The sequence below is a fragment of the Salvelinus alpinus genome, chromosome 1, assembly GCF_045679555.1.
Source record: "Salvelinus alpinus chromosome 1, SLU_Salpinus.1, whole genome shotgun sequence".
In the NCBI taxonomy this organism is placed as follows: Eukaryota; Metazoa; Chordata; class Actinopteri; order Salmoniformes; family Salmonidae; genus Salvelinus; species Salvelinus alpinus.
The window spans coordinates 27,449,493-27,463,690 of NC_092086.1; the positions used below are offsets into that span (position 1 = coordinate 27,449,493).

The 14,198-nt window shown below is 44.7% G+C and overlaps 1 protein-coding gene across 2 annotated transcripts in view; it reads left to right on the forward strand.

The window, feature by feature from the left end:
* LOC139572393 (Na(+)/H(+) exchange regulatory cofactor NHE-RF2) overlaps window positions 1–12,565 on the forward strand; it is a 67,263-nt gene extending 54,698 nt beyond the window's left edge. For both annotated transcript variants that reach the window (XM_071395146.1, XM_071395153.1), the window contains 3 exons: window positions 8,009–8,162; window positions 8,543–8,661; window positions 9,159–12,565. In XM_071395146.1, the coding sequence (XP_071251247.1) occupies window positions 8,009–8,162; window positions 8,543–8,661; window positions 9,159–9,326 (441 nt within the window). In that variant the 3' untranslated portion in view covers window positions 9,327–12,565. The remainder of the gene's footprint in view (window positions 1–8,008; window positions 8,163–8,542; window positions 8,662–9,158) is intronic.
* Window positions 12,566–14,198: the final 1,633 nt, after the last annotated feature.

The window sequence follows — 14,198 nt, forward strand, 5'->3', positions numbered from 1 at the left end:
AAAAACACAGGGTTAAATGAAAGTCACACAGAGCCAAACAGAATCTAGCTTAGTTTAACTGAACCTAACCTGGCTCGTAGCATTACCATCACGTTACCACAGCGTTGTGGTGAAAACACAAGGCTGGAAACAGTAAAAACAAAGTGTAATATGGCAGGCAGAGCAGTTGGATACAGTAGACCCCAACAGGGTCAAAGAGAGACACACACAATCACACACACACGGACGGCTATACCATTCCAGTCCTGCCCATACAGTATGAATAACACGCACGGCTGCACACACACTGGCACTAGAGGGAGGAGTTGCTTTCAATGCTTTGATGTCCCTCTGTCTGTCCAGCAACAGGAGACAGTGAGAGTGAACTGTAGCTATGGGAGCTAGCTTCCTGTGTCTGTTAGATGACAATAACAGGCCAGGTCACTCCCTGTCCATATGCTCTAAGGTCCATAAATAGGTTTTATCATGTTTATATAGAGACTAAAGAGTCCCTGCCCTGAACCTGAAGACACACATCCAGAGAGAGAAACAGAGAGACCTAGATCTTCTGCACAGATTCTGTGAGACCTGGGCCCTGACAGTTAATCTCAGTAAGACAAAAATAATGGTGTTCCAAAAAAGGTCCAGTTCCCAATGAAGCCCCTTAAATTGAAATGTAATTGACAGAGATACCCTGCCCTGAACCTGAATACACACACCCAGGGAGAGAGACAGATGCCCTGCCCTGAACCTGAATACACACGCCCAGGGAGAGAGAGACAGAGACAGATGACTACACAGGACAGTAAATACAATGGACTCCATTGGGTTAATACAGGGTATAGTTCAATGCAGTACTGTAGGACATTCCACTGACTCCCCTCCCCACTGCTTAGATGCTGTAAGCACTCAGAGAGCCCAAATACCTGAGACAATACAGTACTGTCTGTCTCTACTGTGCTCTTCAATTCATAACAATAGAATCTCATTCTACGTCTATACATTACCTTCCACAATATGTCTGCAAAGCAGCATTCAGCAACCATCTGTGACATTCCACCACATCATATTCAAAAAGGTATTTGTAGATCAAGAACCTGTATTGGTGTCCTCTTCTGAACACAACACAGTTAAAAGCCTTGGCCTTCTCCCTTCCTGTATGAATGGGGCTCAACAGTATCAGCTGTGTTTTGACAGGACCGAGGGAAAGGGATTTCTAATGAACACAGTCTGGGTGTACAGTTTCAGCTCAGTGGTTCGTCTATAGTCATTGAAACCCTGTCTGTGTTAGCTAGATTAGCGCTAAGTGAAGTTACTCCCTACCCACTGATTCAGGGTCCCTATAATCAGTGGTGGAAAAAGTACCCAATTGTCATACTTGAGTAAAATTAAAGATACCTTGATAGAAAATATGTAAAAGTGAAAGTCACCCAGTAAAATACTTGAGTTAAAGTAAAAAACGATTTGGTTTTAAATATACTTAAGTATCAAAAGTAAAAGTATAAATACTTTCACATTCCTTATATTAAGCAAACCAGATGGCACGAGTTTCTTGTTTTTAAATGTACGGATAACCAGGGGCACACTCCAACACTCAGGCATCATTTACAAACGAAGAATGTGTGTTTAGTGAGTCCGCCAGATCAGAGGCAGTAGGGATGACCAGGGATGTTCTCTTGATAAGTGTGTGAATTGGACCATTTTCCTGTCCTGCTAAGCATTCAAAATGTAATGACTACTTTTGGGTGTCAGAGAAAATGTTTTCAGTAAAAAGTAAATCATTTTCTTTAGGAATACAGTGGAGGAAAATTAAGTAGTACTTTAAAGTATTTTTACTTAAGTACACTATATATTCAAAAGTATGTGGACACCTCTTCAAATTAGTGGATTTGGCTATTTTAGCCACACCCGTTGCTGACAGGTGTATAAAATCGAGCACACAGCCATGCAATCTCCCTAGACAAACATTGGCAGTAGAATGGCCTTATTGGAGAGCTCAGTGACTTTCAACGTGGCACCGTCATAGGATGCCACCTTTCCAACAAGTCAGTTCGTCAAATTTCTGCCTCGCTAGAGCTGCCCCGGTCAACTGTAGGGGCTGTTATTGTCAAGTGCGAAATGTCTAAGAGCAACAACAGCTCAGCCACGAAGTGGTAGGCCACATAAGCTCACAGAACGGGACCGCCGAGTACTGAAGTGTGTGGTGTGTAAAAATCATTTATCATCGGTTGCAACGCTCACTACTGAGTTCCAAACTGCCTCTGGAAGCAACGTCAGCACAAGAACTGTTCGTCGGGAGCGTCATAAAAATTAGTTTCCATGGCCGAGCAGCCGCACACAAGCCTAAGATCACCATGCGCAATGCCAAGCGTCAGCTGGAATGGTGTAAAGCTCGCCATCATTGGACTCTGGAGCAATGGAAACGCGTTCTCTGGAGTGATGAATCACACTTCACCACCTGGCAGTCTGATGGACGAATCTGGGTTTGGCAGATGACAGGAATAAACTACCTGCCCCAATGCGTAGTGCCAACTGTAACGTTTGGTGGAGGGGGAATAATGGTCTGGGGCTGTTTTTCATGGTTCGGGCTAGGCCCCTTATTCTAGACGATTCTGGGCTTCCAACTTTGTGGCAACAGTTTGGGGAAGGCCCTTTCCTGTTTCAGCATGGCAATGCCCCAGTGCACAAAGCGAGGTCCATACAGAAATGGTTTGTCAAGATCGGTGTGGAAGAACTTGACTGGCCTGTACAGAACCCTGACCTCAACCCCATCGAACACCTTTGGGATGAATTGGAGTGCCGACTGCGAGCCAGGCCTAATCACCCAACATCAGTGCGCAACCTCACTAACACTCTTGTGGCTGAATGGAAGCAAGTCCCCAAAGCAATGTTCCAACATCTAGTGGAAAGCCTTTCCAGAAGAGTGGAGGCTGGTATAGCAGCAAAGGAAGAACCAACTACATATTAATGCCCATGATTTTGGAATGAGATGTTCAATGAGCAGGTGACCACATACTTTTGGTCATGTAGTGACTTTACATCACTGCCTATAATCATTTAGGTTAGGATCAGGAGTAGGCTGATCTGGTCCTAGATCTGGGGTTAAGGGTTAAGGACTACTTTTACCTTATGCAGTTTCCCCTATACAGTCAGTGTCAGTAAACTGTAGTCAGTGAAGCCCTGTTTCACTCAGTCATTGGTTTTGATGCTGTGTCTGTTAGTTCTAGCTGGATTAGTGCTAAGTGGCTAGGTCACTGTACCTGCTGAAACTGCAGGCAGAGCCCCGGGGGTTTGGCCTAGGTAACCCCAGGCAGGTGTGTGGGCTCAGCGGTTGACTAGAGGATGATTATGTGTGTGTTATTCTCTGTGGCTAATGGAGGATGTCTCTGACCAAGCAACTGTGTGGCACGGTGCACTGCTTGGTCCATCTGTCAGCAGCTCGTTAGTAAGGTGAAGACCCATATTCTTTTTCTCTCTCTCTCTCTCTCTCTCTCTCTCTCTCTCTCTCTCTCTCTCTCTCTCTCTCTCTCTCTCTCTCTCTCTCTCTCTCTCTCTCTCTCTCTCTCTCTCTCTCTCTCTCTCTCTCTCTCTCTCTCTCTCTCTCTCTCTCTCTCTCTCTCTCACTCACTCACTCACTCACTCACTCACTCACTCACTCACTCACTCACACACTCACTCACACACTCACACACTCAGGTAAACCATTGGAAACATTCCAGGGTGTGCAACCTAAGCAAACACTGACGATTATGATAGTACCTTGAAAATCGACTGCTCTGTAAAGCATTCAAACAGCACTGTATTCCAATGAAAAACAGGTTTGGCCCACTAGCACTACACTGACTGTTGTATTGTGTGGGAGTCGTCTAGTGAACAAGGGCCCTATTAATTAGCTTGAGTGGGCTGGATTGTTTTGTTGGATTGTGAAGGATTGCTGCTGCTATGGAACATGACACAACACCTGCTCTCCTAGCCCAATACAAAGTGGGCTTGTTCCTCCTCATGCACTAGGGCTGGTATGATGAGACGATTCTCTACCAATTAGTGTGTGATGACTCCACTGAGCCTTATGTTCTGACACCTACTCTAATGGCGAGAGAGACAGAGACAGCGAGAGAAAGACAGAGACAGCGAGAGAGAGACAGAGACAGCGAGAGGGAGAGACAGAGACGGAGAGAGGGAGAGGGAGAGACAGAGAGGGAGAGAGGGAGAGAGAGAGCGAGCGAGAGAAAGAAAGAATAGATAGAGATGCGTTTCTGATAGTGAAGGGGTCAGCACTGTAACGGTTATCACTGCTTAACTCTCACTCTCTCGCTTTCTTTCATGCTCTTTTTTTCTATTTTTCTCTCTATCACACACAACACACACTCAACTTCTCTTGGTTTTACACATTCCTTCCTCCCTTTCTCTGTCTCTCTTTCCCTCCTTCTCCTAGTCTCTCCCTAGCCTTAACAGGGACTCACTGGACTTTTACATTTCCTATGTAACAGTTAGGAGAGAGTAGGCGGGTATCTAGCCGTGTTGTTACAGTGTATTAGACCAGTCTGGTATCTAGCCGTGCTGTTACAGTGTATTAGACCAGTCTGGTATCTAGCCGTGTTGTTACAGTGTATTAGACCAGTCTGGTATCTAGCCGTGCTGTTACAGTGTATTAGACCAGTCTGGTATCTAGCCGTGCTGTTACAGTGTATTAGACCAGTCTGGTATCTAGCCGTGTTGTTACAGTGTATTAGACCAGTCTGGTATCTAGCCGTGCTGTTACAGTGTATTAGACCAGTCTGGTATCTAGCCGTGTTGTTACAGTGTATTAGACCAGTCTGGTATCTAGCCGTGCTGTTACAGTGTATTAGACCAGTCTGGTATCTAGCCGTGTTGTTACAGTGTATTAGACCAGTCTGGTATCTAGCCGTGTTGTTACAGTGTATTAGACCAGTCTGGTATCTAGCCGTGTTGTTACAGTGTATTAGACCAGTCTGGTATCTAGCCGTGTTGTTACAGTGTATTAGACCAGTCTGGTATCTAGCCGTGTTGTTACAGTGTATTAGACCAGTCTGGTATCTAGCCGTGCTGTTACAGTGTATTAGACCAGTCTGGTATCTAGCCGTGCTGTTACAGTGTATTAGACCAGTCTGGTATCTAGCCGTGTTGTTACAGTGTATTAGACCAGTCTGGTATCTAGCCGTGCTGTTACAGTGTATTAGACCAGTCTGGTATCTAGCCGTGTTGTTACAGTGTATTAGACCAGTCTGGTATCTAGCCGTGCTGTTACAGTGTATTAGACCAGTCTGGTATCTAGCCGTGTTGTTACAGTGTATTAGACCAGTCTGGTATCTAGCCGTGCTGTTACAGTGTATTAGACCAGTCTGGTATCTAGCCGTGCTGTTACATTGTATTAGACCAGTCTGGTATCTAGCCCTGCTGTTACAGTGTATTAGACCAGTCTGGTATCTAGCCGTGCTGTTACAGTGTATTAGACCAGACTGGTATCTAGCCCTGCTGTTACAGTGTATTAGACCAGTCTGGTATCTAGCCGTGTTGTTACAGTGTATTAGACCAGTCTGGTATCTAGCCGTGTTGTTACAGTGTATTAGACCAGTCTGGTATCTAGCCGTGTTGTTACAGTGTATTAGACCAGTCTGGTATCTAGCCGTGTTGTTACAGTGTATTAGACCAGTCTGGTATCTAGCCGTGTTGTTACAGTGTATTAGACCAGTCTGGTATCTAGCCGTGCTGTTACAGTGTATTAGACCAGTCTGGTATCTAGCCGTGTTGTTACATTGTATTAGACCAGTCTGGTATCTAGCCGTGCTGTTACAGTGTATTAGACCAGTCTGGTATCTAGCCGTGCTGTTACAGTGTATTAGACCAGTCTGGTATCTAGCCGTGTTGTTACAGTGTATTAGACCAGTCTGGTATCTAGCCGTGCTGTTACAGTGTATTAGACCAGTCTGGTATCTAGCCGTGCTGTTACAGTGTATTAGACCAGTCTGGTATCTAGCCCTGCTGTTACAGTGTATTAGACCAGTCTGGTATCTAGCCGTGCTGTTACAGTGTATTAGACCAGACTGGTATCTAGCCCTGCTGTTACAGTGTATTAGACCAGTCTGGTATCTAGCCGTGTTGTTACAGTGTATTAGACCAGTCTGGTATCTAGCCGTGTTGTTACAGTGTATTAGACCAGTCTGGTATCTAGCCGTGTTGTTACAGTGTATTAGACCAGTCTGGTATCTAGCCGTGTTGTTACAGTGTATTAGACCAGTCTGGTATCTAGCCGTGTTGTTACAGTGTATTAGACCAGTCTGGTATCTAGCCGTGCTGTTACAGTGTATTAGACCAGTCTGGTATCTAGCCGTGTTGTTACATTGTATTAGACCAGTCTGGTATCTAGCCGTGCTGTTACAGTGTATTAGACCAGTCTGGTATCTAGCCGTGCTGTTACAGTGTATTAGACCAGTCTGGTATCTAGCCGTGCTGTTACAGTGTATTAGACCAGTCTGGTATCTAGCCCTGCTGTTACAGTGTATTAGACCAGTCTGGTATCTAGCCGTGTTGTTACAGTGTATTAGAGCAGTCTGGTATCTAGCCGTGTTGTTACAGTGTATTAGACCAGTCTGGTATCTAGCCGTGTTGTTACAGTGTATTAGACCAGTCTGGTATCTAGCCGTGCTGTTACAGTGTATTAGACCAGTCTGGTATCTAGCCGTGCTGTTACAGTGTATTAGACCAGTCTGGTATCTAGCCGTGCTGTTACAGTGTATTAGACCAGTCTGGTATCTAGCCGTGTTGTTACAGTGTATTAGACCAGTCTGTGTCACAACCACCTCCTACTGCCCTCACTTCATAAGTAGCAGCGTTACTGAATTTTAAAACAAAATCCCCCTCAGGACACTGATACCTGAAACCCACACTATTGGTTCAGCAGAAGCTAGGCATCAATATTTGATGGTGTACCAACGTTAAGGCAGGCAGCACCGTGCAAAGCTACAGTACTAGCTGAATAGAGTTCATGGAATATACAGGAGTCTGTGGAAAGTCACAGGGAGAAACTCTCTGACAGAAACGTGCTGATGTGTTAGTGACTGGGGTGTAGGTGTGAGGGCTTCTTCTCTCCTTTCAGACACTCTCGCTCCCCTCGCTTTCTCTCCTCACACACTCCCCCCCCCCCCCCCCCCCACTCTTTTCCAGCTGAATTCAACAAGTTGCCGAACCAATAACAGAGGGTTTACTATGACCAAAGAGAGAGAAAAAAAGTGTTTGGAAAGGAAACAAATAAATTATGTTCTACTGTTAGAGCCCATTAGCTTACATGCTCGTTCCATCCTTGTTGTAATGGGGTATGGAATGTAAAGGTATTCTGTTCAGCTTGTACGTCATTGAGGAAGGAATGCAGAATATTCTCTCTCTCTATGCACCATCTTGCAAAAATGTGTGTCTGATTCCTCACAGGTTTTGTCCTCTCTTCATTGAGTCCAGTGGAAAATGATCGTTTGGTGCATTGCACCCTCTACTGTTTGGATCAAGTAACGGTTCGCATATTCTGTTGATCCTTGTCTGAATAAATACGTATTTTAGTTTAGGCTATACCATGGTTTTGGACAGTTGTGAATGTGTTCTCTAAAATGCTGGTTCAGGTAAAGAGAATGTTGTTGGATTGAGACTGGTGACCTGCTGCACTGGTCCAGTGTGGACGTATCAGAAATCAACTGTAAGTCCACCAGTGTAAAGTCTGCACACCAGTAATGACAGACGACCGACCAACCAACATCACTAGTGTGCTTTTTTAGAACTTGTTTTGGATACTTAGTTGTTCCTGTCTGAACCAGCAGCAGGATCTAGAGTTTTCACTGTTTCTTTCCTACTGTATCCATATTCACAACCAGACAGCCCTGAACGTCTTTCAGACATTGAAACATTGAGACAGTGACGAGGCCAGATCACAGAATCACAGACAACAGTATAGATGGAGACATCTGACATCACTGACCCATAACACCCTTTCTTCCCCTCTCTCTCCCTTCTCTCCTTTCAGGTGAATGGGGTGAACGTGGAGGGCATGCGCCATGCGGAGGTCGTGGCCTTCATAAAGAGAGGAGGAGATGAGACCAGGCTGCTGGTGGTGGACCCTGACACAGACCATCACTTTAAGAAGATGGGCGTCACCCCGTTGGCCAGCCACGTCAAAGGTAGGCCTACACCCTTGTTGATCTGTAAAACAGAATATTTATTTAAAGTGTACTCCTATAAACCACGCCAAAGGTACAGCTCAGGACAAGTCTCTAGTCTAATTGTACATGTACATTTTACAGTTGCATATTGAGAAGGCAGTAATGGTGTTGATGATCCTAATCTATAATGAAATGTTACGGGGTAGTTCATCAAAACCAGCATCAGATAACTGAAAATCTGAGCCTGTAATTCTGGCTGTTGGGTGAAGTTGCCCGTAGGGTGGATCAGTTTTACATTTCCCCCACTAATGGTTAAGGTTAGGATTGGGGGGAGGAAAGGGTAGAGAAGCTGATCCTAGATCTGTACATAGAGAGTAACTCTGACCCTTGTTTCCCAGACTATGACGGTCCGTCCATATCCAACGGCTCCCCCAGTCCTCAGATCAACGGCAGCTTCACCAGCCGCTCCATGCAGTCACACCACTCTGACCTGAGCAGTCCAGACAACAGCCTGCAGGTGAGACGTGTGTGTGTGTGTGTGTGTGTGTGTGTGTGTGTGTGTGTGTGTGTGTGTGTGTGTGTGTGTGTGTGTGTGTGTGTGTGTGTGTGTGTGTGTGTGTGTGGACTATATTGGAGTGTACAGTATATAACCTCTTGTTATTTCGTATAACACATGTATCACATTAACACAGATATTATCAGAATTACACATCAGGGTTCTATTTCAATTCATTAAATTCAGGAAGTAAACTGAGGTCTACCAATTTTACCATTCCCACATTTGACCAATTCCAAATCATTGAGCAAATTAGAAGAATTGGAATTCCCGTTTACTTCCTGAATTGAAATTGAATAGACCTCAACCCTGCCATGCATGTGTATGTCAATCCACACTATAACTACCAAGTCGTCTCCGATATTAATCTCGGTCTGGTCTGGTCTGTCTGTCTGTCTGTCTGTTTCTATCTATCTATCTATCTATCTATCTATCTATCTATCTATCTATCTATCTAGCTGGGAGAGGATGAGGTGAGCCGTCTGATGGACCCCTTTGCTGAGATCGGCCTGCTCCTGAGTCCCACAGCGGCTGAGGCCAAAGAGAAGGCCCACGCCAAGAGAGCCAAGAAGAGAGCCCCTCAGATGGACTGGGACAAAAAACACCAGCTCTTCAGCAACTTCTGAACTTTTCTGCCACCCAATGAGAGAAGCAGAAAGACTGTCGAATTTGACATTTCTGAAACTTACCTTCAACATCCCTACCCGTTACCCCACCACCACTACCACCCAATCCAACAGAAGAGAACACGCAGATAGAATGTTGTTCTTTGAACGTTGGCAATCCAACACCCACTCCCCCCTGCTTCCAAAATGGACGGGATGGAATGATGGACATCTCATCCTTTACCCCTCCTTCCACCCTTCTCTATACCCTCATCCCACCTCAGAGAGAGCTTGTCTGCTGGACTGAACTTGTCTGCTGGACTGGAATAAGAGACTCAAGATTAGCAGCTTCTTCTGAATCCTCCCATCATCATCGCTCTTTCCCTAAACCATCCGATGTCCCTCCTCTTCTACCACTAACTCCCACTTCCTCTGAGGACTGCTCTGGAGAGAGGAGGCACTTATTTTTGTATTTAGAAAGTAGAAAAGCACCATAATAGGTGTTAGCCAGCCCAGCTATAAGGAGTATGGGGAATATGGACTATGTGAGATGTTTGTGAACACTGTGACCTGATCTTAAACATTGGGGTTTGTTTTGACCCTGTAAGAGAAGGAACGTACGCCCAAAGATGGATAAAACTTTTCCTCCCATGATCCTCCTGTGATTTTATTGTGTGATCGATGCGCCTCAGACTTCAAGGATTCGCTCACCAGGAAAAGCACAAACTGGAGGCTGAATAGCATTGCTTCTGTATCATCTCTGTTTGTATCAAAACATCTGTTTTCTCATAATGTCATAACATTTCCACTTTGCTCCCTATGTTGGATATGAACTGGTATTCATAGATGGTGTTAACAATGCATAGACAATCAAAAGCCTTACTCCATCCATCCCTCTCAATATGATAGCATTTAAGATACATTGACTAAATGCATGCATACATGCACACACACAAGCCCCCTATGATTATCTAGCCTATAGGCCTGCTTCACTCATTCTAAGGCAGTTTTAGTTCATTTAAGGGACCATTCTCTTTATAACATCAATGACCTCCTCTCCACTATTTCATATTCTAATGTCCCCGACATAGAAATAGAATTACTAGAACGGGAATTCATCAATCAAGTTAAGAGTGAATAGATCAAGCGTTGAGTTTTTTTACAATGCCTGTGTAGTCCACCAGGGGGTGCTAATAAGACACACAGCAACATGAAGCCACTACAGTACACTGCTCAGAGATGTATGAGGATTGGGACATGAAAGTACCATAGAAGGAAAAGATAGTCTGGGGATGATATGACCACTTTAAAGATGTATGAGATCTATGTAACACCTTGTAACATTTACGTAAAGCCTGCAGGTATCATGTGTTATTACTAGTTATGAGTATCTATCATGCTTTATTACTAGTTATGAGTATCTATCATGCTTTACTACTTGTTATGAGCAAATATAATGCTTTATTACTTGCTATGAGCATGTATAATGCTTTATTACTTGTTATGAGCAAATATAATGCTATATTACTTGCTATGAGCATCTATAATGTTTTATTACTTGCTACAGTATGAGCATCCATAATGCTGTATTACTTGTTATGAGCAAATATAATGCTTTATTACTTGCTAAGAGCATCTATAATGCTTTATTACTTGTTATGAACATCTCCATCTATGAGCCGAACACCTTTATATGCAAAAGTATAGATACAAATAATGTATGAAATACCAAGATGGATATTGTACGGGATTGAAAGTGAGCCCAGCGTATCAAAGAAAGCTTACATCATTCAGTGTTGATGTGATGTTGTGGTAATGTTATGCTCATGTTGTGGTACAGTGATGACAGACTGACATAGTATCAGCTACTCCAGACTGGGCTGTCTTTCTGTTTCACTTCAGAAGGGAAGGACACAGTTATTTTTGTACAACATGCCTGAATGCTATGGATGGTGGACCGGCTGTGGTATCAGGGGCTTTGGTATGTGAGTATAGCCTGGTCGCAAATCTGTTTGTGCGGTATTGCCAACTCCTATGGTCATTATCAAGAGGCGTCACACAACAATAGCCATAGGAGTTGGTAAGACAGCACAAACCGATCTCGGACCAGGCTACTCTGAGCTATGGGGCTAGGGGCTCTGATCAGTGGGCCTGCCCAGTGGGTGTGTGGGAGAGGCCTATCCTGGAGGTCAGACTCAGAGATGCTCTAATGAATGAGACCAGGGGAGCCACAGGACTTACAGGAGATTAGTCCTAGCATAGGATAGCATGGGGACAGCTGTCCTGCGCACAGACACAGACGGACCCCAGACCAAACCACTGTCACGCCTCATAAGGGGGTGAAGGTCAAGTTTATCTTACTGTGTGTGTGTCATCCACTGTTACGGATAGTAATCTCAGGTCCCCCCGGTCGTTCATATTGTGGTAGGATCTACACAAAGAGAACACTCCCCAGACCAAACCACTGCTACATCTCATACGGGGGTGAAGGGAGATAGAAGGGAAAGTTTGTCTCTGTGTCATCCATTGTTACTATTCACCCAGGGTCCGTATAGTGCCGATCTAGGATCAGTTTTGCCTTTTAGATCATAATTAATAAGATTATATGGACAGGAGGGACCTGATACTAGTTCAGCACTCCTACTCTGAGACGCTTTCTGAATACGGGCCCAGGTCCCCCCTGGAGGTTCATATTGTGGTAGGATCTGAAATGCGGGTCCCTGGTTGGGCTAGGTCTGAGGTACAGGCCAGGGTCAGCTGTGCTATGCGGCGCCGACACCACGCTTAGGACGGAGAGAAATGTCTAATCTGTTTTCATATATTGCACAATTAATTTTTTGTTAATAAGCATATTGTCATTACTATTACACATAATAGTACAGAAAAGTTTTTATTTCTCTGGTTTCCATTTGTGATCTAGCACCAATGTGTTTGCATAAGGGTTTTTACTATTGGTCCATATGATGAGCTGACCGTTAAACCCTGAGCAGAATGGTGTATGACCCATGTATATTTACATTTTAGTCATTTGGCAGACGCTCTTATCCAAAGCGACTTAATGGAGCAATTTGGGGTTAAGTGCCTTGCTCAAAAGTTTGTTAACAGATTTTTCACCTAGTCGGTTTGGAGATTCAAACCAGCGACCTATCGGTTACTGGCCCAATGCTCTTAACCACTAGGCTACCTGCCTCCCTACGGTATATATATGGCAGGTTGTATTTTTTCAATAAAGTGTGACAATCTCCTTCTGGACTATATGACATCATCTCAGTGTCATCCCTTCTTCTTCTGTAAGTCTGTTGTCTTGTCTCTGGTACTAGTGGGGGAGGGGGGTCATCTGTTCAATGAGCTAATCTTCCCACAGCTGTGATCCAGGAGTTTTCAGAGTAACTCCTCCTCTTCTCTCTCCATTTGTCTATCTCAAGGTCTTCCCCCCTCTTTCTATCTCCCTCCCTATTGTCCCGGTCCTCCTTCTTGTTCTTTCTCTCTCTCTCTCTGTCCCCCTCGATCCCTAAGGATTATGTGAGTGTTGGCATACAGTTTCACTCTGTTTCCAGAATTCTCTTGTGCCTCCAGCTGCCGTGAGTACTCAGGCCCGTTAGAGGTCACGCAGAGGTCCAGAGTGTGTGTTTTGGAGGAGTGTGTGTGTGTCTGTCTGTCTATCTGTGTGTGTGTGTGTTCAGTCAAGTCTGAAAGAGTCTCATTATAGATTGTGTGTCCTTTATTGTCTACTACGGTGCTTCAGCAGACTGGCATTCAGAGCTTCCCAGCCTGTTTGTACTAGACTCAGCAGCCTGGCATACATAGCTTCCCAGCCTGTTTATTAGACTCAGGAGCCTGGCATTCAGAGCTTCCCAGCCTGTTTATTAGACTCAGCAGCCTGGCATTCAGAGCTTCCCAGCCTGTTTGTACTAGACTCAGCAGCCTGAAATTCAGAGCTTCCCAGCCTGTTTGTACTAGACTCAGCAGCCTGGCATTCAGAGCTTCCCAGCCTGTTTGTACTATACTCAGCAGTCTGGCATTCAGAGCTTCCCAGCCTGTTTGTACTAGACTCAGCAGAGACACTCTGACTGACTGGTGCCTAGAGTATGTGTGTGCTCCTACGCTTTCCCAGAAAGCAAGTCATGCATAGGTCAGAGGTCTGCGACTGGTCAAGTTAACGGTCAGACAGTGAGAACACAGTGATGACATGGTTACATGGGTCAAATTCATTAGGGCACACAGTAGCAGAATGTTTTGAAACTGAAAACAAAAAGGAGCATTTCTAATTGAACAAGTCTCTCCCTGTTCAGGCCATTTTCCTTGTATTTGTCATTTAGCAGACACGCTTATCCAGAGCTACTTACAGAAGCAATTAGAGTTAAGTGCCTTGCTCAAGGGCACATAAACAGATTTTTCACCTAGTCGTCTCGGGGATTCAAACCAGCGACCTTTTGGTTAATTGCCCAGCGCTCTTAACCGCTAGGCTACCTGCTGCCCCTCCATTTGGTGCCTAGTGAATACGGCCCTGTTGTGGGAGTACAGTGATGACATGTACATGTGTACCTATTGTGCCATTGTTGAGGCTGTGTCTGAAATGGATGTGGAGACGTCTTTCCAGAGTCAGGTCAACAAATAGACAAGACGTGGGCTGTGTCTAAGAGATTACTAAGATGTTATGTTGAATTTGTAAATCCTAACCTCAAGAATTGGGCAGCATTTTCAAAACATCCCTATATCAGCAGAACCATCGGAGTTACAGACATTGAAACCACTAAAAAGACATTCTCTGGCCACATACAGTTAGGCTTATCTACATTTACCTCAGCTGTTCACTAACAACTGTACAGTAACACTCAGAAAGACAACAATACACATTCAGTTAGCTAGGTGGAGCAACGGCAACAGTGCAAA